Source organism: Myxine glutinosa, chromosome 5, assembly GCF_964187855.1.
Source record: "Myxine glutinosa chromosome 5, kmMyxGlut1.1, whole genome shotgun sequence".
NCBI classification, from domain to species: domain Eukaryota; kingdom Metazoa; phylum Chordata; class Myxini; order Myxiniformes; family Myxinidae; genus Myxine; species Myxine glutinosa.
The window spans coordinates 34921041-34946265 of NC_136265.1; the positions used below are offsets into that span (position 1 = coordinate 34921041).

At 46.7% G+C, this 25225-nt stretch overlaps 1 protein-coding gene across 1 annotated transcript in view; it reads left to right on the top strand.

Annotated features, from left to right (window-relative positions):
• LOC137427715 (voltage-dependent calcium channel gamma-5 subunit-like) overlaps positions 1-25015 on the top strand; it is a 91965-nt gene extending 66950 nt beyond the window's left edge. The window contains exon 5 of the mRNA XM_068117402.1: positions 24734-25015. Coding sequence (XP_067973503.1) covers positions 24734-25015 — 282 coding nt within the window. The remainder of the gene's footprint in view (positions 1-24733) is intronic.
• The last annotated feature ends 210 nt before the right edge of the window (positions 25016-25225 follow it).

A 25225-nucleotide genomic window follows, 5' to 3' on the forward strand; every position in this document is an offset into this window, starting at 1 on the left:
GAGAGTTCAGGATGTAGCAACTAGGTTAATTCTGGACCTAGCTAGTGTCAGTTTTGGTCACCACATCTGAAGAAGACCATAGCTGTCACGAAGAGAGTCCAGCATACAGGAACGAGGTTAATTCTGGACCTAGCTAGTGTCAGTTTTGGTCACCACATCTGAAGAAGGCCATAGCTGCCATCGAGAGAGTCCAGCATATAGCAACTAGGTTAATTCTGGACCTAGCTAGTGTCAGTGTTGGTCATCACATCTGAAGAAGAGCATAGCTGCCACCAAGAGAGTTCAGCATATATGAACGAGGTTAATTCTGGACCTAGCTAGTGTCAGTGTTGGTCACCACATCTGAAGAAGAGCATAGCTGCCATCGAGAGAGTTCAGCATGTAGCAACGAGGTTAATTCTGGACCGAGCTAGTGTCAGTTTTGAACTAGGTTAATTCTGGACCTAGCTAGTGTCAGTTTTGGTCACCACATCTGAAGAAGACCATAGCTGCCATCGAGAGAGTCCAGCATATAGGAACGAGGTTAATTCTGGACTTAGCTTGTGTCCGTTTTGGTCACCACATCTGAAGAAGACCATAGCTGCCATCGAGAGAGTTCAGGATGTAGCAACTAGGTTAATTCTGGACCTAGCTAGTGTCAGTTTTGGTCACCACATCTGAAGAAGACCATAGCTGCCACGAAGAGAGTCCAGCATACAGGAACAAGGTTAATTCTGGACCTAGCTAGTGTCAGTTTTGGTCACCACATCTGAAGAAGGCCATAGCTGCCATCGAGAGAGTCCAGCATATAGCAACTAGGTTAATTCTGGACCTAGCTAGTGTCAGTGTTGGTCATCACATCTGAAGAAGAGCATAGCTGCCACCAAGAGAGTTCAGCATATAGCAACTAGGTTAATTCTGGACCTAGCTAGTGTCAGTGTTGGTCATCACATCTGAAGAAGAGCATAGCTGCCACCAAGAGTTCAGCATATGTGAACGAGGTTAATTCTGGACCTAGCTAGTGTCAGTGTTGGTCACCACATCTGAAGAAGAGCATAGCTGCCATCGAGAGAGTTCAGCATGTAGCAACGAGGTTAATTCTGGACCTAGCTAGTGTCAGTGTTGGTCATCACATCTGAAGAAGACCATAGCTGCCACCAAGAGAGTTCAGCATATATGAACGAGGTTAATTCTGGGCCTAGCTTGTGTCAGTTTTGGTCACCACATCTGAAGAAGACCATAGCTGCCACGAAGAGAGTCCAGCATACAGGAACGAGGTTAATTCTGGACCTAGTTAGTGTCAGTTTTGGTCACCACATCTGAAGAAGACCATAGCTGCCACCGAGAGAGTCCAGCATATAGCAACGAGGTTAATTCTGGACCGAGCTCGTGTCAGTTTTGAACTAGGTTAATTCTGGACCTAGCTAGTGTCAGTTTTGGTCACCACATCTGAAGAAGACCATAGCTGCCATCGAGAGAGTTCAGCATATAGGAACGAGGTTAATTCTGGACTTAGCTAGTGTCAGTTTTGGTCACCACATCTGAAGAAGACCATAGCTGCCATCGAGAGAGTTCAGGATGTAGCAACTAGGTTAATTCTGGGCCTAGCTTGTGTCAGTTTTGGTCACCACATCTGAAGAAGACCATAGCTGCCACGAAGAGAGTCCAGCATACAGGAACGAGGTTAATTCTGGACCTAGTTAGTGTCAGTTTTGGTCACCACATCTGAAGAAGACCATAGCTGCCACCGAGAGAGTCCAGCATATAGCAACTAGGTTAATTCTGGACCTAGCTAGTGTCAGTTTTGGTCACCACATCTGAAGAAGACCATAGCTGCCATCGAGAGAGTTCAGGATGTAGCAACTAGGTTAATTCTGGACCTAGCTTGTGTCAGTTTTGGTCACCACATCTGAAGAAGACCATAGCTGCCACGAAGAGAGTCCAGCATACAGGAACGAGGTTAATTCTGGACCTAGTTAGTGTCAGTTTTGGTCACCACATCTGAAGAAGACCATAGCTGCCACCGAGAGAGTCCAGCATATAGCAACGAGGTTAATTCTGGACCTAGCTCGTGTCAGTTTGGGTCACCACATCTGAAGAAGAGCATAGCTGCCACGAAGAGAGTTCAGCATATATGAACGAGGTTAATTCTGGACCTAGCTCGTGTCAGTTTTGGTCACCACATCTGAAGAAGACCATAGCTGCCATCGAGAGAGTTCAGCATATAGGAACGAGGTTAATTCTGGGCCGAGGTAGGCGAAGCTATGAGGAGCAGCTTAATGTGACGACATTATACATTAGAATGAGGATGATTGTGAGAGGATTTGACAAGATAGTGCCGGAATGGAGAAAATAAATGCAGAAGAGTTTTTTCCAGTTTGAGTTTCAGCAGTTTTTTTTTTTTTCAGTTTGTTTTTTCAACCAAGGGTCATATGCCGATCTATCCTATGATTACGGCCCTAAATGTCATCCTAACTGTCATTTTCAGCCCTCTCAATTCATCGCTTTTTTGGGAAGAAGATGGCAGTTAGGACGACATTAAAGTGGGCCTCTTTCACTCAGAGAGTAGTTAGTGCATGGAATGGTCTCCCTGGAAAGGTCGTGGCAGCAGAAACAGTAGATAGGTTTAAACTGGAATTATGTAGGTATCCCAAACAATTGAGGACAGAGGGGTAATGGGTATTGGCGGAAATGCATTGGCATGATGTGCCTGGTGCCCTCCTGCATCAAAGGTCCTTGTATGGCATTCCTTGTATTTTCTGCACCAACAAGCAATCCAGCCAGGCAGAACAGATTTTGGGAAAACCTTCTTGCCAGTTTCGGGAGAGCATGGTATATTGTCCAGCTGCTGATTCGATTTGCAAAGGTAATTCATACCCATAACAACTCCATGTTGGGCATAGTCATCAACCAGTGCACAGGTAGTGTCCAAGAGTTTGAAAAAGGACAAAGTGTAGGTGGGCTAACTTTTGTTGATTACAATTGCAGCAGGTTCCCAAAATATCTTGATTTGTCTTATTGTTCAGTAATTAATCACTTTTGCAAGTGTGAATTGTGAATTCACAGCTTAGGGATGATGGACTGCCAAGCACACAGCCATGTTGGCCTAAGCATTTGCATTTCCCCACTGGTCAAAGATGACTCCACAGCAACCGATAAGTTTGCGGCCATTGTGTGAATACTTCTGCTTATTTTTGCTATTATTATTATTGAGTGATGACCTAATTATCATTGAGGAGCTTGTGCATATATCGATCATAGAACAAGGGAATGAAACATCAGTGCATTAGAATACCATGGACATTAGAATACCGTGGACATTAGAATACCATGGACATTAGAATACCATGGACATTAGAATACCATGGACATTAGAATACCATGGACATTAGAATACCATGGACATTAGAATACCATGGACAAATCAACACCTTATGTCGGATTTTAATCGGGGAATGCCAAACAGGTACAAGGTTGAGGTTCATGGTGACGAGGGATTAAGCGGTGAGGGGTGACGGAGGATAAAACGGTGAGGGGTGACGGAGGATAAAACGGTGAGGGGTGATGGAGGATAAAACGGTGAGGGGTGACGGAGGTTAAAACGATGAGGGGTGATGGAGGATAAAACGGTGAGGGGTGATGGGGGATAAAACGGTGAGGGGTGACGGAAGATAAAACGGTGAGGGGTGACGGAGGATAAAACGGTGAGGGGTGACGGAGGTTAAAACGATGAGGGGTGATGGAGGATAAAATGGTGAGGGGTGATGGGGGATAAAACGGTGAGGGTTGATGGAGGATGAAACGGTGAGGGGTGATGGGGGATAAAACGGTGAGGGGTGACGGAGGATAAAACGGTGAGGGGTGATGGGGGATAAAACGGTGAGGGGTGACGGAGGATAAAACGGTGAGGGGTGATGGAGGATAAAACGGTGAGGGGTGATGGAGGATAAAACGGTGAGGGGTGATGGAGGATAAAACGGTGAGGGGTGATGGAGGATAAAACGGTGAGGGGTGATGGAGGATAAAACGGTGAGGGGTGATGGAGGATGAAACGGTGAGGGGTGATGGAGGATGAAACGGTGAGGGGTGACGGAGGATAAAACGGTGAGGGGTGACGGAGGATAAAACGGTGAGGGGTGACGGAGGATAAAACGGTGAGGGGTGACGGAGGATAAAACGGTGAGGGGTGACGGAGGATAAAACGGTGAGGGGTGACGGAGGATAAAACGGTGAGGGGTGACGGAGGATAAAACGGTGAGGGGTGACGGAGGATAAAACGGAGAGGGGTGACGGAGGATAAAACGGAGAGGGGTGATGGAGGATAAAACGGAGAGGGGTGACGGAGGATAAAACGGAGAGGGGTGACGGAGGATAAAACGGAGACTCTGATAAAACGGCTTCCACCCAATTTTGAATCAGGCATGTGTGCTCAATGGAGTCATGCAGTTGCATCTTCCCTACCCCACCTACCAATCATGCCGTGACCGTCGGATGCCACCATGGAGCCAAAGGCCTGCCCAGTTGTAGCAGCCTGGGTGAAGGAGGCTCCACGCCACCGCCATGTCTTGATGTATGATTTGATATATGTATGGCACCAACAATGGCAACTTGTATCAATCTCTAAAGAAAGGAAACCTTCATCACTCCCTTTGGCCATCCTTTATGTGCAAGCTCCACCGTGTGCTTTAAACACACACACACACACACACACACACACACACACACACACACACACACACACACACACACACACCAACAATATATATGTATATACTGTATATATATATATATATATATATATATATATATATATATATATATATATATATATATATATATTCTGACAAGTTGACTAATGGCCGAGCTGAAGACTGTGCGCTTGCTGAATTCTACCGAAGTAATTCTTTTTCTTGGACACCTGGAATAAGGTACAGCTGTGTTTTTCAGCTCCTTCCTTCAAGCATTTGACACATCAAATACATCAACAGCGTCCCTTATAATTTGTAGACCTTGTGATCAAGACTCGGATCATCTCGTCGAAGCTCTTTTGAAAGTAACACAAAGGATACTTTCCAGGAAGTACTTTTCAGTGTTGCAAATCCTTCAACCTGATGGATTACCTGCTACAGCATCCCTCCGACCCTAATTCCTTGAATGCTTGATCTGGCATCGGTTGAGGGTAGAAAATGTTCATTTTTTATTTTCCAACTCGGTGAAGTTTGGTTTTTTTTCCCACGAATTTTCCATCACCACTTGACTACTGTGACTAATTCCTGTACGTCTTGAATTTCAACTCCTTGAGTGAAGTAATGATCCACCGACCAGCTTTCCTGCACGACTCATTCAATTCCAATGTTGGGATGTGGGTGGCACTGCCTCTTCATGGGCAGAATTCCATGCACATCCCAAGTTCAATCATCCATCGGTGTGCAGCTCCTGGTTGTTGGTTTGCTTCGTTATTGGGATCGCGCCTGCGCTTCTGATGCAGCGCCCCATTGCAGGTCAGGAACTTGGAACTTTCACCTACCTTTCATCGAAACACCCAGTGGGATATTCTAGCTACAGCAGCAATCGATGCCGGGACACAGGTTTCTGGCTTATTCCGCAACTTCCTGTGTGCAACACACCACTACGATAGTTAATACTTGGGTCGACAATCAAACTCGGATTGGACAGCTCGAAGGCGAGTTCAATATCTCTGTGCCATCCCGTCGGACACATCCTTAGTTACCTGATGGCATTCTAGAGTCTGCTGCAAAATACAGATTGTCAGACAAAAACGTAAGGCAGACAAATCCTCAAAAGTCATCAGTGCAGATTCATCTGGATTTCTATCGACAATTTGATAACCCTTTGGTAGTTCTCCTGAGATTCCTTGTGCTTCAAAAGCTCTGAGGTCCGGTTCCAAATCCTTAATGTTACTCCCTTTGACCCATTTGAACCCCCGACTTATGGGATACCAATCTGGCATCTTTACTGTAGTCATGCCACATCTGAATTGCTTAAGTCAGCAGATGGATTGAACACGCCATGACGTACAATATCTTGGGATTAGGACATGTACAGAGACATTTAAGTGCATACAAGGATTTGACAGAATTAATTTTTTTTTTTTGTGGTTTTTTTTCCTCACTGAAGTGGAGGTTTCAGTAGAGGCAGGTCTGATAACGAACAAAGGAAGTAAGCGGGTTAAGAAGCGCTGGGGCAAACATGGTGCCACATATGCACCTGCGACGCAGGCACAAGTTCTTCGACCTGCCTACTCGCCCAAGCTCCCATTGATTGGCTATTCTCTCTATGTCTAAGTGCTGCATATTACTATAATTCACCAAATGTCCGTCTGTCCGTTCGAAGGTACCGCAAAAATGGCTCAACCGATCGCAACGATATTTTGGGTGGGTATTCCTGGGACCCCCTAGTGTAAAATAGGCTATATTGGTTTTCCAATTTTTCCAAGTTTTCCAATTTTCCAGTTTTTCCAAACACGATGGAATAATATTTACCGATATGAACAGTGATGTGGCTTTTATTGAAATTCCACAAATACTGTTTAGATTTTGATGAGAATTATGATCCTGCAGCGAATGCAGAAGTGGACAGATGACGGCAATGCGCGGATTTGATAATATCCAACTACAACCGTCATTCAATCGTAATGTTAAATCGTTAATCGTGTTAATCGTTTTGTTAAAGTATCAATTGATGATTGGAATTGAGTGAATACAATTACGGTTTTGAATTCGTAATTGTATGCACCCAACCGTACGGAACTTTACATCAGGATTTAAATATTTGTTTATGTCACGAATGTTCTTACAACAACAACAACAACAACAACAACAACATGCATTTTAAGGCCATTTTCCCTGCTAGAGCGGGGGTTAGCCTTGCGGGCCCCATGACAATATGCTCCACTTTGCCCTATTTTCTACATCTCCCCTTGTTAACCCCCTCGCCCGCATTTCTTCTTCCACCATCTTGAGCCAAGTCTTTCTTGGTCTTCCCCGTCCTCTACTTCCTTCTACATTCATTTCCATCACTCTTCTCAACCAGTCACTTTCATCCTTCCTCAACACATGACCAAACCATCTCAACCTGTTCCTCTTCACAGCATCAATCACAGGCTCTATTCCCATCATCTTTCCGAATTCATCATTTGTCTTCCTCTCTCTCAACGATACTCCGCACATCCATCGAACCATTCACATTTCCACCCTTTCCAACCTTCGTTGCTGCTCTACGTTCATTACCCATGTCTCGCTCCCATAAATCATAACACTTCTCACACATGCAGCATACACCTTTCCCTTCGGCGTCAACGACACTCCCCCCCCCCCCCCCCCCCCTCATCAGCACGCCACTCAGTTCCCGAAACTTCTTCCATGCACATCTCACTCGAGCAACCGTTGCCGAGTCTGATCCACCTTCTCCATTCAGCATGTCTCCGAGGTAGCAAAATGTTTTCACACCTTCCAGCTTCACGCCGTCTCCAAGATCCAACTCAACATTTCCTCCATCTGCAGCTCCCTCTGTGCACACCTTACATTTGAATGTAGCTGCCACACTGGTTAATGACGCTCTCAGACCACTACATTTTTGATGAACCCACTAGGCACACATTGCACATTGAATGGAGTTCACTCCGACACCCTTCCTGCACACAGCACAGGGCCACTTCCCAGTTCTTTCCACCTCACCACATGCTTTACCACTTGCCATCACCTTCGTCTTTCCGATATTCACCTTCAGACCTTTTGTCTCCATACATTCCTTCCACTTGTTCATCTTTTCCTTCAGTCCATCCATACTTTCCGCAATCGACACCAGATCATCTGCATACAACAACTCCCACGGTAAACCCTCCTTTACGTTCTGAGCCAGCACCTCCATCACAGCTACAAATAGTAGTGGACTTAGTACCGACCCCTGATGCGCTCCCACCTTCACCTCAAACTCACCACTGTTCCCATCCTTACAGCTGTGTGTGCTCTTTTGTACATTGCCATCACTACTCTGATCAACCATTCCTCCACTCCTAACTTCCTCAATGCCCATGTCAATACTTTGCGTGGAACCCTATCGAATGCTTTCTCCAGATCAACAAACCCAAGAAACAACTTCCTCCTCTTCTCCATGTACTTCTCCTGCAACTGCCTCACAATAAAAAGTGTGTTTGTCGTTCCTCTTCCTGGCATAAATCCAAACTGCATTTCGTCGATCATCACTTTCTTCCTTATCCTCCTCTCCAACACCCTTTCCAATACCTTCATTCCATGCTCCAATAACTTTATCGCTCGGTACGAGCCACACTCTAAAGGGTCACCTTTCCCCTTGTATAGAGGGACGAGGGTACTCAGTTCCCAATCCACTGGAATGCGGCCTTCTTTCACCACCAAATTACAGATTCACACCCCAACTTCCTGCTGCCTTCAACATATCTCCGACAACTCCCGTCGGCCCTCCCGCTTTTCTACTCTTCATTGCTTTTATCGCTTCCTCAACTTCCTTCTCAGTTATCTTCTCTGCCGGTCCTAAACCTGGGTTACTCTCTATGTTGCCATCCCATTCATTCTCTGTATTCCAACAGCATTTCCATATATCTTTTCCATCTTCCTTTAATTCCATCTGGGTCCACAACGATTTGTCCCACTTCATCCTTCAAGCAACTCACCCCCATCACATCACACCTCTCTTTCACTATCTGCTTTGCAATCCTGAATACTGCTCTCTGACCCTCTTCCGAATCCAAGCGTTCTCCGAACATTTTCCTACATGCCTCCTGCGCCTTTGCTACCTCTTTCTTTGCAGCCTTCTTTTCTGCCTTATAACTTTCATGCTCTGCTGTTTCTGCTCCTGTACCCTTCGCCTTCTGCCACTCCTTGAACTTCTTCCTCTTCTCGTCAATCCTCTTTCCAACTTCATCATCCCACCACCATGTTTCCGAGTGCCTCGGTGGTCTTTTTGTCCATCCACATACCTCACCAACAGCTCCCAACAGACTAGCTTTCCTTGACATCCAACCACTTTCAAGCTCAACCACATCATCCTCTACCCTACTCAGCCTCTCTTTTAATGCCTCCCTTACTGTCACCTCTTTCAACCTCCACACCTTCATTCTCGGTTGGTACTTCACCCGCCGAGCTCTCCTCGCACCTTTCACCCTTATGTCGCAGACAACCAAGTGGTGCTGTGAAACAGCCTCCTCCCCCGGGATCACCTTTGTGTCCCGGAGGTGCCCCCTATCTCGCCTACGCACCATCAGGTAGTCAACGGTTGTCGTCGACCCACCTGACGTGTATGTAACAAGCTTATTATCCTCTTTCTGGAACTGAGTATTACAAATCAACAAATCAGCTCCATCAGCAAACTCCAAAATCCTTTCACCTTCTCCATTTCTCACACCATATCCGTAACCCCCATGAACTCCCTCAAAACCATCCATACTCCTTCCCACATGTCCATTTAGGTCACGAATGTTGTTAAAAGTCTATTTTTTATATTAATGTTATTTAATTTGTGATTGGAGTTATGCTGTTTGGAATGAAAAAAGAGATATCGAGTTCAAGTGAATGACGAAATGCCATGATGGTTTCTACTTTCTAAACGTGAATTCGCGGATCGACATATGCAGATTCGCCATTGACTGGGTATGGAACAAACGTACCCGTTTGTTTGCCAACGGGTACGTTTTTCATGGAAGTCCTTCACGAACTTGCTGTCCATGTCTGACGTGCGACTGAAGGTGCTACAGTAATGTGGAATTTATTGGTTTCATGCTTTAGCATTCGCCGTTTCTGCATTGTCTGTTTGCTTCTGGCCTCCCACCTGTGCGTAGCATGGGTACCTCACTAGTTTATATAATTCCCAAATTGTAAAGGCCCTGAAAGACCATCTACTTATGAATATTATTCAAAAAGGGAAGAGATTTTGTCACTTGAGAAATGAAAATCTGAACAAATATGGAAGGAAATAATAATCAAGAAAAAGTTGGGATAGAGGAATTTGGGAGGAGGCTAAGTCAGGCTTATATTTGTGTGTAGTCAAGGCTCATGGAAGAGCAATAATTAGTACACTGAATGGATCAGGACAAAAGGAACAGTTGAGAGAAAGGGGGACATACAGCAGCAGAGTTGAATTCCAAGATAGAGGCAGAGTTTGGATAAACAAAGGGTGTGGGGAGGAATGGGGGGCAGGAGAGGATGCATAGGATGGGCAAGATGGATACAGAAGGAAATTCTCCGAAGGGAAAACTGGAAATTTGGAAGGAGGGGGGTTGGGGTGGGGGTTAGGGAGGACAGAAAATATCATGGTTTTTGATTGCGGACGATTTGAGATGGTGGTGAACCACTGTCTTGACGACCTGGAGGGAAGAATGAGATTGAAGACAATGTGGAAGTTTATTCCACAGGTGGGGGGGGAAAAGGAAAGAATAAGTGGAGGTGAGCAGTGATTCTGGATTTTGGGAGTTGCATCAGAAGGGGGTTGATGGTGGACCGTGTGCACCCTGCAGAAACTGAGGAGTACAAAGCACAGAAATATCAGAGGGTACAAGATCAGAAAGGAGGTGGTGGAAGACAGAGAGACCACCGACCTGTGTGTGATGGCGAAGTGATAAGCCCATAGACTCAGCTTCATCGCGGGAGAGTCCAATGATCTTGAAGGCCTTGGTTTCCATGGCGTCAAGCTGAGCAAGGTGTGAGGCAGGGAAGCCAGCCCACATGGGAGAGCAGTACTCCACAAGCTGCGGAATAAGGCTTCGAGGGTGGATAGGAGTTCAAGTGTGCCAAGGAAGGATTTGGTATGACAGGGGATGCCCAGTCGGTGGCTGGCTTTGGAGGCCAACTTTGAAATGTGACTTGCCCCAAAAAGATAATGGTGAAAGTGAGACCCTGGAGGTTGAATGACTGAACGTCCTCAAGAGGATTGTTAGGAAAGCAGATGTGGTTGGGGGAATGGGGGCGAAGGGGGAGGAGGAGTTTGTCAGACAGTCCTTTAGGAGAGTGTGATTTGTCAGTATTGAAAGACATATTCGAAGTGTTTGACCATCTTGTGGTTTTGTCAAGGTCTAAAGAGAAGGAAGAGGCCGCAGCCTGCCTGTCTGAAAGATGAGGGATGTTTCGGCAAAGGGTGACGTCATAAACAAATATATAAAGAGGGTTTCCAAAATAGTCAGAGAGATCATTGATGAAGATCAGGAATAGGACTGGACCCAGCACACTGCCTTGGGGTACTCCAGCCTTGATATGGAGAGGAGATGAAAAGATTCCGTCGAGAGCTACACGCTGGCTACGAGAGTCGAAGAAGTCAGTAAGCCATGTGTGGAGTTGGCCTTGGATGCCATAGGTAGATAGTGTTTGGAGAGTAAGGCAGGATGCCAGACTGTATCAAAAGCATGAGATATGTCCAGAGAGATGGCCCTGATCTCACATCTGATATTGAGGGCCTCCATCCAATGTGGGTGAGTAGGGTGGAATGACCTGGTCTGAAACCAAATTGCAGATCTGAGATGAGATTGGTGGAGAAAAGGAAGGATTCCATATCAACTGCCATGATGGATTTCATGACCTTGCTGATCATTGGAAGTAAGCTGATATGTCTGTAGTTGAGGGGATCAGTTTTTACACATTTTTATGGAATGCAGTGATGTGGGTGGATTTCCAAGCAGATGGAAGATGTCCTAGTACAAATGACAGGGTAAAAATGGCAGAGAGAGGATGTGAAAGAGCAGCAGGAGCAGGATTTTAGGACACGCGAGCTGATTCTGTCCGGTCCAGTGGCAGAGGGTTCAGTAGGTTAGGAGGAGATTGGAATAAGTGAGGATTGATGATGATGATGTCGAGTCTCCTTGGGCAATGATGGCGTGTGCCATCATATTGCCTTTCTTTGGCTGGTACACACGAGGAAGTGTGTGGTATAGACGGGGGCTCACCACTCCTCTCCGTATTGGGATGTGCATGGAATTCTGCCCATGAAGAGGCAGTGCCACCCACATCCCGAGGATTGGTGGAAGGTGGGGTGATAATTGTGCAGTGAGCTATGTGGGAAGGAAGGTGAAAGGACAATTTTACCATTTTTTACATACATATTATGTAGATGCTCGCGTTTTTGCATTGTCGCCTCAGCACATGGCTTTGCCTTCCATTCTCTTCCTTTGTTACCTCAAGCAACTGCTATCTGCTGTCACCAAAAGTCACTATATATATATATATATATATATATATATATATATATATATATATATATATATATATATTGTAACGAATTTGAGAAGTGTAACGGTTTTGAGAAGTGTAACAATTTTGAGAAAGTGTAACGAATGTGAAAAGTATGGTTTTGTTGTGTGTAACACCCTCGTAATGTAAATAATGGTCGCAGCCCGTCCTCCTAGTTAATTCCATGAAACTTACACACAGGCCACGATATATCTTTTTAAATAGCTTATTTCCTTATTCTATGTAGGCTAAATATGTGTTTCCCACTAGATTGACTCTGCATTGTATCAAACGAAATAAGCGTAGGCCCCTTTCAATTTCCCCAATCATCTCCGCTCTCCAAAGTTCCTTTCAAAAGCGGTGCGAGTGGTGTTCAATCCCGCAAGCCGCCATTGCCCATGTGCTAATCTCGGAGAAGAGGGGGGTAGGAGCCGCCAACTCACAGGCATGGCACGTCGTAATGATCAAAGGAGGAATCGGACAGCCCTAACAGCCAACCAGCACCGCGGTGAGCGACCCGGTAGGCGTGCCCTCGCAGCCGGCGGCTTGATTCCGACCCGAGTAATAAAAGCGACTGGAAGGGACTGCTTCAGGAGATGAGAGATGAGAGAAGAGATGAGATGAGAGAAGAGATGAGAGGAGAGGTGAGCTGTGAGATGAGAGATGAGAGACGCTCCAACAAGGAGAGGTACTTGGAGATGAAACAAGCTTTGGAAAGATGCGCTGAGAGGAGGGAGATGGTTCCACCAGAAGGAGAGGAGCAGGTGTGACCGAGCCAGCGCGTGACGTCCACAGCATCAGCAGCGTCGACGCGACCGAGGGTTTTCCCGCCAAAAAGGAGCTGCTACCTCCAGCCCTGCCGGTTGCAGGGACCTGACCCTGCCTCCCTCTCCAGCAACCCACCTCCGCCATTCCTGCCTGCAATTTCCCCCGTGTAAGTGTGAACGTCGTCTGTCCTAATCGTTGTCCTGGGGTTAAGTAAATTGAATAGTATAAGCTAACGATTCACTGTGTGACTGCTTCTTCCATCCATTGCTTGTAAATAACGTGATTGCTCCTTTTTGCTTGTGTGTGTATAATAAATCTGTTCTTCCTCTGTACTCTGTCTTCCTCCTCTCTTCCTTCTCTTTCGGTCGCTTTAGAGGTTTCCCAAATTGAATATCTGTGGCGCGATCTGGTCAACGTTGGGGGAGTCGGGCCAATCGGGGATCCTGTAACGGTCGCGGTTGACCATCCGCTCGGCCCAAAGTAACATCTTGTCCGCGACCCGTAACAATTGGTGTCAGGAGTGGGATATGAGGCCCGAACCAAATTTTTAAAACGTGTAAAAAAAAAAATTTGGTCAAAATTACGAGCTGCCGAAATTTTGTTGTTTTATAAAACCCGAATTTTGAGATCGCGCCATGGACAATCAAGGCGATCGGATGTCGGTGGGGGAGATAGACGGGTTAGGGGTAACCCAGGACCTCGGGGAAATGTATGTGGAGGAAAGGGAGGAGGAGAGCAATGGCAATGTGGTTGAGGGAGTATCAGGCGCACAAAATGGCGGCCTCGCGCACGAGGTTGCGGGCGCGCAAAATGGCGCCTCGCACATGGCCACGGCGCCCGCAGCCGTAGCAGCGCCGCTGGTGGATTTGAACCTTTTTTTATACAAATGAAGGCCCTTATGGCCCAGAATAGCGAACAATTGGAACAAAGAATGGGCAAGCAATTAAGGGAGGACATGGGGTCCAATAGCGAGAAATTGAGGGAGGACATGGGGGCCCAGATCGGAGGGTTAGGGAGTAGAATAGAGGGATTAGGAAACAAATTTGAGGGATTAGACAATAATTTAAAGGGATTAGAAAAAAAATTTGAGGGGTTAGACAATGGGATAAAAGAGGTGAAAAATGGGTTAATGGGGTTAGAAAATAGGATGGAAGACAAATTGCGGGAAATAGGGGAGCAATCCGCCCGGGAAATCGAACAGATGGGGAACCAGATAGAGGAGGTGAAAATCGGGTTAGAAAGTAAACTGGATGCTCAGAGGGATGAATTGGGACAGATGAGGGTGGCATCTACAAAAGAGATGGAGGAGATGAAAGAGGAGATACGACGAGGTGTAAGTGAGGAGGTCTCGGGGGTACGCGAGGAGGTAAAGCGAGGTGAAAAGCGTATAGAGAAAGAGGTGAGGAATAATACGGCGAAGTTACAAGGGGGCATAGAGGACCTGACGGAGGAGGTGGAACAGCTGACGGAGGGACAGACAGAGTTAGTGGAGCAGGTTCAAAGGAACACTGCGGTACTAGGAGGGTTAAAGGCGACACAAAAAGAAATTAAAAATGACTTGATAGCGACACAGAGGCAATGTCAGATGGTACGTGAGGGACTGACAATGAGGTTGGACGAGGTGACAGAGGTAATGGAGACAAAGGACCAGCAGGTGAGGATGCACATAGAGACGGTCACGGTAGCCTTAGAGGACGAACTTGAGGAGACGCACCGGGAAATAAAAGAGGTGAAGCAAAAATTAGAGGAAGTGGAAGAAGAGGTGAGTGAAATTAAGAAGGGACGGACAGAAACTAAGAGGGAGATAAAGGAGGAAGTAATGGAATATGTACAAGGTCGGTGCTCAACTCATGATGTGCTTCTCACTAACCAAATAAAGAGTTTGCAGGTGGCAGAGGAGGTGCGACGAAGAGGTGCCAAGGTGAGTGGCGATACAATCGGAAATGTACATGATGTGAGGGGAGCTTCAGTCGGCTTGGGGATTGGTTTGGATCCGGGTGTTCGTGAGAGGCCGTTGGTGAAGTGTGCGACACGTCTGGTGTGCGAAAAAAGAGGTGTGCGAGAATGTCCGACCATGGGGTGTGTGAGGAAAAAGTGCGCGCCGAGGAATGAGTGTGCTGTCGAGAGTGAGTCGGTCGTAGCGCGTGTGCGAGGGAGCACATGGAAGCGCGTAGTGAGGAGTGTTACAGAGGATGTAACGGAAGCATGCACGCCTGTGATGAGTGTTACAGAGGATGTAACGAAAGAGTGTGCGCAAGAGGATGCACGAGAAAGGTGTGTAACGGACAGGGGCATGAGGAAAGAGTGCGCTGTCGAGAGTGAGGGTGAGTGCGTTGTCAAGAGTGGTGGTAAAAGTAGTGAGAGTGACACGGAGCGTGAGTTGGTTGTGACAGGTGAGCGAGGATGTACACCTGGCATGGAAGGATGCACACCTGGAATGGTAGAGCATGTGTGGGAATGCACACTTGAGTTGGTAGTGAGGCACGTGGTTGGGTGTGCGAGTGAGAGCACCCCTGTGATAGTCACAGAGGAGGTGACCGAGAAGGGGGTGCGAAGAGGTGTGTTGGTGAGGTGTGCGAGCGACGAATGTGTGCCAAGGTGTTCTTTGGTCAGGTGTGTGACCAAGTCAGTGAGCGGAATGAGTGTACCGAGGTGTGTAAGAGAAGGTACGACAAGGAGCATGGGAACAGCTGGATGTATGAGCAAGAAAGGGGTAGCGTATGCGTGTAAGCATGCAGGGGAGGCATCGACGGTAACCGGGTTAGCGGTTAGAGCGACTTTTAGCCGAATCGGGCCCTCGGTGCGCGTCGGGCAGCTTCGCGTGCCGCGAGAACCAGCGGGGATCCGAGCCACGGCGGGTTCGAAAGGACCGCCGTATGCGATCCACGCTGGGCCTCGCTTGGAACGGCCGCGTCCGTGCTCCACTAGGCGGAGCGGGCAGCCCGATAGGAAGGGTCGTCATGGCGACCACTTTTTATTGAGACGTTCCGGCAGGTCGAGATCGGGCCATTGGACGGCTCGGTGCCGAGATGGTGCGTGGGATCTCGGCCCGGGTAAGCCCCCGTCCCGGCCCCGAATGCGGGACGTATCCAGCCGCTGGCACAAAACAACCCGCATTCATTGCTCGGCTGTACGAAGCCGAGCTTTAGAAGGGAATTGGCGCACCGAGAGGATCTAATAAGTAGACGGATGATGATAATAGTGATAGTGGTTTTGATCCAAAATTTAGAAAAGTGAATAGAATTGGCAGTAAATAGAAAATTTTTGATTTGTTGGATTTGGTGTGCAAAATTGATAGTGGGAACGTCCCCCATGTGGAGGGATGGCAACTCTGTCATCCCTCACAACGGGGGGCAAAGGAGCACTAGATTATGGGGTTTATGGCAGTGAAAACTAGCCGGGTGGGTTAGGATATTGTGTGTAGGGATCTAGCGAAGATGACATTAGGTAACGTTAAGGTTAGTTAGTGAATGATACCTGTAGTGGGGACGCAGGTAGATTAGTGTGGATCATAATGACGTGGGAGCGCAATAGTTTAAAGGGACGACTGGGAAGCGCAAGTTTCAGAGGGGAGTAGTGAGCTGAGATGATGCCGTGTGGGTGAGGATTGAACAGGTGTGATGGAACAGGTGTGATTGCACAGGTGTGCAACTGAACAGGTGAATGGAGCAGTGTATGAGTGAGTGAAGGTGATGGTGTATTGTGATGACCGAATGGTCCAGGAAGAGGAGGAGGGTGCAGGTGGCACCAGGTGTGAGTGCACAGGTGTGCACCAACGGGTGTGTGGAATAAATGGTAGTGTGGAATATCTGGGGTATTGGAATGGATGGTCGTGGAGTGAGTATGGTGGAAATTGTGGAGTGGAGTGGATGGTGCGAAGGTGTGAATGGGGGAAGGATGGACCCCCATCACGGATACCCGGGGCGGGTAGTGTAAGTGTTAGGTAGAGGGGATAGGTAAATTGTGGTTGGATATTGGCATCTGTGGTGCGGGTGAGAGAATGGTATTTGAATGGGTGCATTAGTGTTGTGGAAATGGCTGGGCGTGTAGCCTGTTCGTGTGTGTAGTTGGTTTGGGCACTCCACCACTGTGAGGATGTCGGCCAGGTGAGGCCGCAGGTGGGCTCTGGGAGCCGGTAGAGTTGTTGTGGATGGGGCCCGAGGATCCGGAGGACGGACCCGGGTAGCCCAGTGCCAGAGGGCACCGAGTGGGGTGACAGAGCCAGGAGGGGCCTTCCCCAGCTAGATAGGGTAGGGTGAGGAGCTAGGTAAGCTCGGGTGGCAACTGCAGTGGTGGAGGTGTGCAGGTGGGTAGACCTGCTGGGAGAGCTACACGTCGCAGCCCAGAAATTGTGTGAGGGCACCGGGAGATGAATCGGGGGAGTGAGACCCCAAATTGAGAAGCACCACAGTTTGGTCAATGGGAATTGGTTTTTAGAACCCATCGTGTAAGTTGGCCAATGGATTGGCAGGGAGAGACCCCGGGTAGTGTAAAGTGTGTTAATGTCATTTAGAGGATAGTTAGGATTGGAGTCTCCTCGCACCATCTGCATCCACTCACCTGAGGTGACAGGTACTCCACACCATGCCATGTTTTGATTATTTTTTACTGTGCAAATGTTTGGAATGTGAGACGCATCATGACGTGGGTGTGACATTGTGCTTGATGTTCCATCTCTTCCTCCTTATGAGGATTGATGATGAATTGGGTGATGGCAAATTTTGAAGTAGAGGGATTGGAGACGAATTTGGTGTAGAAGGGAAAGATGGGGAAGACAAGACGTAGTGACGAATTTGTAAAGGTGTAAATTGTTGTAAATATGGGGTAAGGGCAAGGGTAGTGTAGGTGACAGGGGGGGTGACGTACGGTAGGGACGAGTTTTTCTCACTTCGCTCTCCGTACGCACTTCACCCTGCATTGCCTTTATTGACGCGTACCCTTGTGACCTTACCCCTCGCTCATTTGTCTGCCCCCCTTTTGTCTCCCACTTGAGGACTTATGCGCCATTGGGCGCCGAGGGGTGCGTGCGTGAGGTGGCCATTGTGCGCACGAGATTCTCAGAACCAGCATGCATTGCGTTGATGTACCACTTTATGGACCGCTGTTCTGCGGCCAAGTACCACTTGATGGACCCCCGGGGTCTGGGGCAGGGCACCTCTGTTGGAGACCGGCCATAGTGGCCAGGGAATCTTGCTTGCGGACCTCGGTAAGGTGGCACCTATGCCAAACAGGTGGACCACCCTTAGTTGGCCCCTGAGGCCCTAAATAAAAATGAACACAAGTTGTGCTTTTTATTATTTCCAAGTAGGCCGCATGAAGCCAGAAGACGTCGGGAAGAACATCGGCCCAGCAGAGAAAGAGAAGACCACCACCAGTTGTTTTGTTGTGTTTATTATGAACAGTGGTGACTGTGCACCGAGTGGTGCTTTTGGTGCTTTTGGTGCTTTGTGGTGCTTTTGGGTGCTTTGGTGGTATTGGTACTGGTGCATCGATGCAATGCGTGCTGTCTCCTCCCTCCCAACAGGAATTTCTTTTTCTTGTTCCCTAAAAAGAAAAAAAAAACACAGGTCCTGGGTTGCGTTGTAAATAAGAAATAACGTCACTGTAAATAATGCTCCCCACCGTAAATGTATAGTTTGAGAACAATTCCGTAATTCGGTTATCCTGTGGGCGCAAATCTGTTAGACAGGGTGCAATGCAGCAGGGGGACATATTTATTTGTGTTTTAAGATTGTCACACTCAGGGTCAGGTTAATTGTAGAGGGAATTACACCTACGTGTCACACGAAGTTAAAGTTTTGTAGGCCCGAGACGGGCCTGAAGAAAGGAGGGTGCAGTGTAACGAATTTGAGAAGTGTAACGGTTTTGAGAAGTGTAACAATTTTGAGAAAGTGTAACGAATGTGAAAAGTATGGTTTTGTTGTGTGTAACACCCTCGTAATGTAAATAATGGTCGCAGCCCGTCCTCCTAGTTAATTCCATGAAACTTACACACAGGCCACGATATATCTTTTTAAATAGCTTATTTCCTTATTCTATGTAGGCTAAATATGTGTTTCCCACTAGATTGACTCTGCATTGTATCAAACGAAATAAGCGTAGGCCCCTTTCAATTTCCCCAATCATCTCCGCTCTCCAAAGTTCCTTTCAAAAGCGGTGCGAGTGGTGTTCAATCCCGCAAGCCGCCATTGCCCATGTGCTAATCTCGGAGAAGAGGGGGGGTAGGAGCCGCCAACTCACAGGCGTGGCACGTCGTAATGATCAAAGGAGGAATCGGACAGCCCTAACAGCCAACCAGCACCGCGGTGAGCGACCCGGTAGGCGTGCCCTCGCAGCCGGCGGCTTGATTCCGACCCGAGTAATAAAAGCGACTGGAAGGGACTGCTTCAGGAGATGAGAGATGAGAGAAGAGATGAGATGAGAGAAGAGATGAGAGGAGAGGTGAGCTGTGAGATGAGAGATGAGAGACGCTCCAACAAGGAGAGGTACTTGGAGATGAAACAAGCTTTGGAAAGATGCGCTGAGAGGAGGGAGACGGCTCCACCAGAAGGAGAGGAGCAGGTGTGACCGAGCCAGCGCGTGACGTCCACAGCATCAGCAGCGTCGACGCGACCGAGGGTTTTCCCGCCAAAAAGGAGCTGCTACCTCCAGCCCTGCCGGTTGCAGGGACCTGACCCTGCCTCCCTCTCCAGCAACCCACCTCCGCCATTCCTGCCTGCAATTTCCCCCGTGTAAGTGTGAACGTCGTCTGTCCTAATCGTTGTCCTGGGGTTAAGTAAATTGAATAGTATAAGCTAACGATTCACTGTGTGACTGCTTCTTCCATCCATTGCTTGTAAATAACGTGATTGCTCCTTTTTGCTTGTGTGTGTATAATAAATCTGTTCTTCCTCTGTACTCTGTCTTCCTCCTCTCTTCCTTCTCTTTCGGTCGCTTTAGAGGTTTCCCAAATTGAATATCTGTGGCGCGATCTGGTCAACGTTGGGGGAGTCGGGCCAATCGGGGATCCTGTAACGGTCGCGGTTGACCATCCGCTCGGCCCAAAGTAACATCTTGTCCGCGACCCGTAACAATATATATATATATATATATATATATATATATATATATATATATATATATATATATATATATATATATATATATGTATATATATATGTATATATATATATATATATATATATATATATATATATATATATATATATATATATATATATATATATATATATATATATATATATATATATATATATTGTTGTGGATATGAGAATGTTTTTTTATTTTATTGTTGTGTAGTGAATAGTTGTAAAATGTCACCCTCCTTCCTGCAATTGTTGTTGTATAAAGATCAAAGGGCGTTCCCGTAGTTAATTCCATAAAGCATACACGAAGGACACCATATATCCCTGTTCAGTAGTTATATCCTTATGTGTATTAGTGTAAGGCTGTGTCTTCCATTAATTAAATACTCCATTGCACTGCATTAAATAAGAGTAGATCCCCTTTCCCTTCACATTTCCCCCCAACAAATTGCCAACTGTTCCCTCCGCGACTCCATTCGCCATGTGCTCCGGCTCGGAGAAGAAGGGCGGGTCTCCACCTCGTCATAGAGGGGAGGAGTGAGCCAGCCCCGAACAACCAACCAAGCACGAGGGGTTTGGTTTGAGAGGGCGGAGGAAGAGCGATCGGGGAGGTTCGAAAAGGTTCAAGGGTGGGGCTATATATAACCCATGGAAAACGCCCCCACCTCAGATGAGTTCGGAGAAGTGCGAGAGAAGCGCGGGGAAGCCTTGACAGAAGTGCGAAACAAGAAGCGCGGGGAAGCCTTTGACAGAAGTGCGAAGTAAGAAGTGCAACGAAAGAGTTGCGCCCCACCAGTAGTTTTGGCTCCACCAGCAGTTGACTCCACCAGGCCGCTTCGACCCGTTACCCCGCGGGAACCAGATTGCGGTGGCATCGGTGGCCGTCGAGGTCCAGCCCGACGTCCCGTGCGGAATCAAGCCCGAACCATCTGCCCCAGCTGAACCTTCCCATTCCTCCTTCCAGCATTCATTCCTGCCATTCTATCCTTCTTGTGTACGTGAGTTTGTTTTGTTTGTCTTGTCCCTGGGTTAAGTTAAGCCTGTTTAGTTAAGCTAGTATTTTCACTGTGTCTCTGATTTCTTCTGTAAATTGTTTTATTATCCTTCCTTCTCCCTTGGTTTTTTTGGTCCTGTAAATAGCAAATAAATTATATTCGTATTCCCTATTTCTCCTTCCTCTTCTTCACATCCGTGTCGCCTTAGTCTTTTCCCCATTGAATATCTGTGGCGCGATTCGGCCAACGTTCAGGAATCGGGTTAGTCGGGGTAACTGTTCGGGCGCGGCGGCCATCCGCTCGGCAAATAACATCCTAGCCGTGTCCGTAACAATATATATATATATATATATATATATATATATATATATATATATATATATATATATATATATATATATTATATATATATATATATATATACTATATATATATATATATACACAAAGAATTAAGTTAAGCACCCCTACACAACGAATTAAGGTAAGCACCCCCTAATATATATTCTTTGTGTATATGTATACATTGGCATATATTCTAAGGTATGTGAGATCAAATAATGATTGGTATGACATTAGCAATTATCCATTGATGAAATGCAGATGAGTGCACTCGTAGGGTTGAGTTGGGTTGAGTAGTGATCCGATCACGTGGGTCCTACACACGTTATTGACGCAAAGATCGCTAGAGGTCTTCTCAGAACAATGACTGTACGTTAGAAAACATAAACGTCATCCACACTGTCCGTGATGGACCTATAGCTCCATACTTAAATTGAGGTGAAAATATGCCTAAAATTCCCAAAAAATTTCACCTTAAATTATTCAGAATAAAATATTGAAAACGGCATGATTGTTATGTTTTTATGTGACCATAATATCACTTCTCCAGAAAATATAGCAATATCATGGGTATATTACACTGTTTTGACGACAACAAACTTGTAATGTGCGAGGTTGTAAAAAAACGGGGGGGGTGCTTAACTTAATTCTTTGTGTATATATATATATATATATATATATATATATATATATATATATATATATATATATATATATATATATACTGTATATATATATATATATATATATACGTATATATATATATATACGTATATATATATATATATATATATATATATATATATATATATATATATATATATATATATATATATATATATTGTTACAGATCGCGGTTTAAGATGTTAGTTACCGAGCGGTTTGGTATTGCCGCGACCGTTACAGGATCCCTGACTCACCCGATTCACCCAGGACTTTGGCCGGATCGCACCGCAGCTGCTCAATGAGGGGAAAAGACGAAAACGACGCAATGCAAGAGGAAAAGGAATAAAACGAGAAGACGTACAGACGAGTAATGGGGTTTATTATTTACACACACAAGCAAAAAGGAGCAATCAAGGTTTATTTACAACACATAAGACGCAGGTGACACAGTGCAAATACTAGCTTACCTACAGTCTTAATTAACCCAGGACAGAACAAACAAAAGACGGACTCACGCGGGGAATGGCAGGAATGGCAGGAGGTGGATGGCTGGAGATGAACGCTTGGTGGAGCCAACGCGGAGCTTGGTGGAGCTGAACGCTTGGTGGAGCCAACGCGGAGCTTGGTGGAGGTGAACGCTTGGTGGAGCCAACGCGGAGCTTGGTGGAGGTGAACGCTTGGTGGAGCCAACACGGAGCTTGGTGGAGGTGAACGCTTGGTGGAGCCAACACGGAGCTTGGTGGAGGTGAACGCTTGGTGGAGCCAACGCGGAGCTTGGTGGAGCCTTGGTGGAGGTTGGTGTGACGGGTTCTCTCCCCTTCCCTCACAAGCTTCAGGACTCTTTCTCCCTCTTCCTTAGTCCCACCCAGGCCAACAACTTCCTCTCTTGCTTAGTCCAACTCAAGGCCTTTCTGTCTTCTGCTCTCCTCTGTAAAAGCGCATCTCCCTTTGGACACGCCCTGCCTTGGGTTATATAGGCCCCCGCCCCTCAACCTTTGCGAACCTCCCCGATCGCTCTTCCTCCGCCCTCTCTAGCCAAACCCCTGGCTCATGGTTGGTCGAGTGGGGCTGGCTCACTCCTCCCCTCTATGACGAGGTGGAGACACGCCTTTCTTCCCCAACCCTGCCTCGTGGCCAATGGTGGTTGAAGAAAACCGCCCAAAATGCGGAAGGCAATTGGAAGGGAGGTTTTGGGAATGGGAATGGAAGTTTTGGGAGTGGGAATGAAGGGAATCTATCTCTTTCACTGGTGCAATGGAGTATTTCTATTAATGGGAGACACAGCCTTATCCTAAAACACAGAATAAGATATAACTATCGAACATGGATATTCTATGATTGGCTGACGTGTATGCTTGTGGACTAATTATGGAACGCCCTTTTGATCTTTACACAGCTCCGGAGGCAGGAGGCACCGAATAACAATAACAACAATAATAATAATTCACACCAATTTACCACAATACAACACAATCAAAAAAATATACAGTCCTCATATCCGCAACAATATATATATAAAAAAAAAAAAAAAAAAAAAATATATATATATATATATATATATACATATATAATTTCAAAACACACCTGGTCACAAGTGTGCCTCACTGACCGGGTCCTCAGTTGAGGTCCTCAGCATCATCCCGTTTCGGCCCTTCAACCTCGATACGGTCAGCTAAGGTGGGCAAGCAGGGGCACATGCGCCTCCACATGGAGCAGCTACACCTGGATGCATACATACCCCCACCCCCAGCCAGTGAGAACACAGACTACAACAACAAAACCGCCTCCACTCCCAGAATCCACAGCTCCTCACTCACTCACACACCAAAAAAAACCACACCTAACCAACCGACCACCTACCCTTACAACATGCACCACTCAAACAAAAACACATTCATGCAAAATCACACCAACTCCTGCAACACACACACACATCTCCATTTCTCTTCCACACTCAGTCACTACCCCTCTCGGCTGAAATGAACCACTACCCACAACCTCGATCTACACCGTTCGACATGTGTATATATATATATGACTCCCCTTTCCTGCCCCGTGTGTGTGTATATATATATATATATATATATACACACACACACGAGCATATATCTCAAACCCCTAAGGTAGCAAAGTTGCTGCTGCCTTCCCAATTAAGTCCATTTGATTGTGTTTATTCCTGTTACTTCCATCTACCGAGCCAGCGGAATCCCGTGGCCTCGTACTATCACTTCCCGGGGTACACAGTTCTGGCAATGTGGATAACGCGTTGTCTGGTTTTCTTGCATACCCTTTGCCACCAGGTTACATAATTTGCTGTTTCAGGGTGTGGTTAAAGCGGATGAGGCCGGGCTTTGCATTTTGAGATGCTTTCTAGAAGTTCTTGTCTTGTCTATTCCCCCCCCAATCGTGCACTCCTCTTTTTCGCATTATTTATTAATTTTGATACAACATCCGGTCTCGTGGATTAGCCAACCTTATCAAAGTACCTTTTTTATGCCAACCTTTTTAGACAACCTTTTTTATGCTTCACCTGCCAACCCAAATGCCTGTAATATGCCCTCATGACTTCCCCACCTTCTTGTAACTCTACCACCTTTTCATCCTTCTCAAACTTTGATGACTCTGTCTTTGTTCATTTGCTCATGGGTTGCCGCTCTCTTCCCTTTCCTCTCCATGCCCACTAACAGGGTGCCGGCGTTGTCTCCGTATATCTTTTCATGAAGCGCTATGGCCTTGCCGATGAATTCCAGCCAGAGCGTTCGACCTACCGCGCCCGTCTCAGCAACTGCTCCGACTTCTCCGGGCAATTTCTTCATCCCGACGTCGCTTCTCCAAGCGGTGCAACAACTTGGGGCGTCGATCGCCGGACGTCCGATCAGTCCAGCGACAACTCGGTACCTGCCAACGCTAATTATCTAGCCCTTCTTTCCTGCCCCGAATTGGAGACCGTTTCTTCATCTCCTTGCTAACTAGTACCTTTCGTTGGCGGGGATTCTGTGATACTTGCCGCCATCTTTTCCTTTTCTTCCTCGTTCTCTTTCTTTCTCTACCTTTTGGGCGGCAATCTCCGTCTCTATCTCTATCCATCTTTCTCACATCAGGTGCTTTGCCTTTACACTCTTCCTTGGATTGCTGCTTTGAACACGGTTCTCCAGGCCCAAAAAGTCATTGTTTGAAGC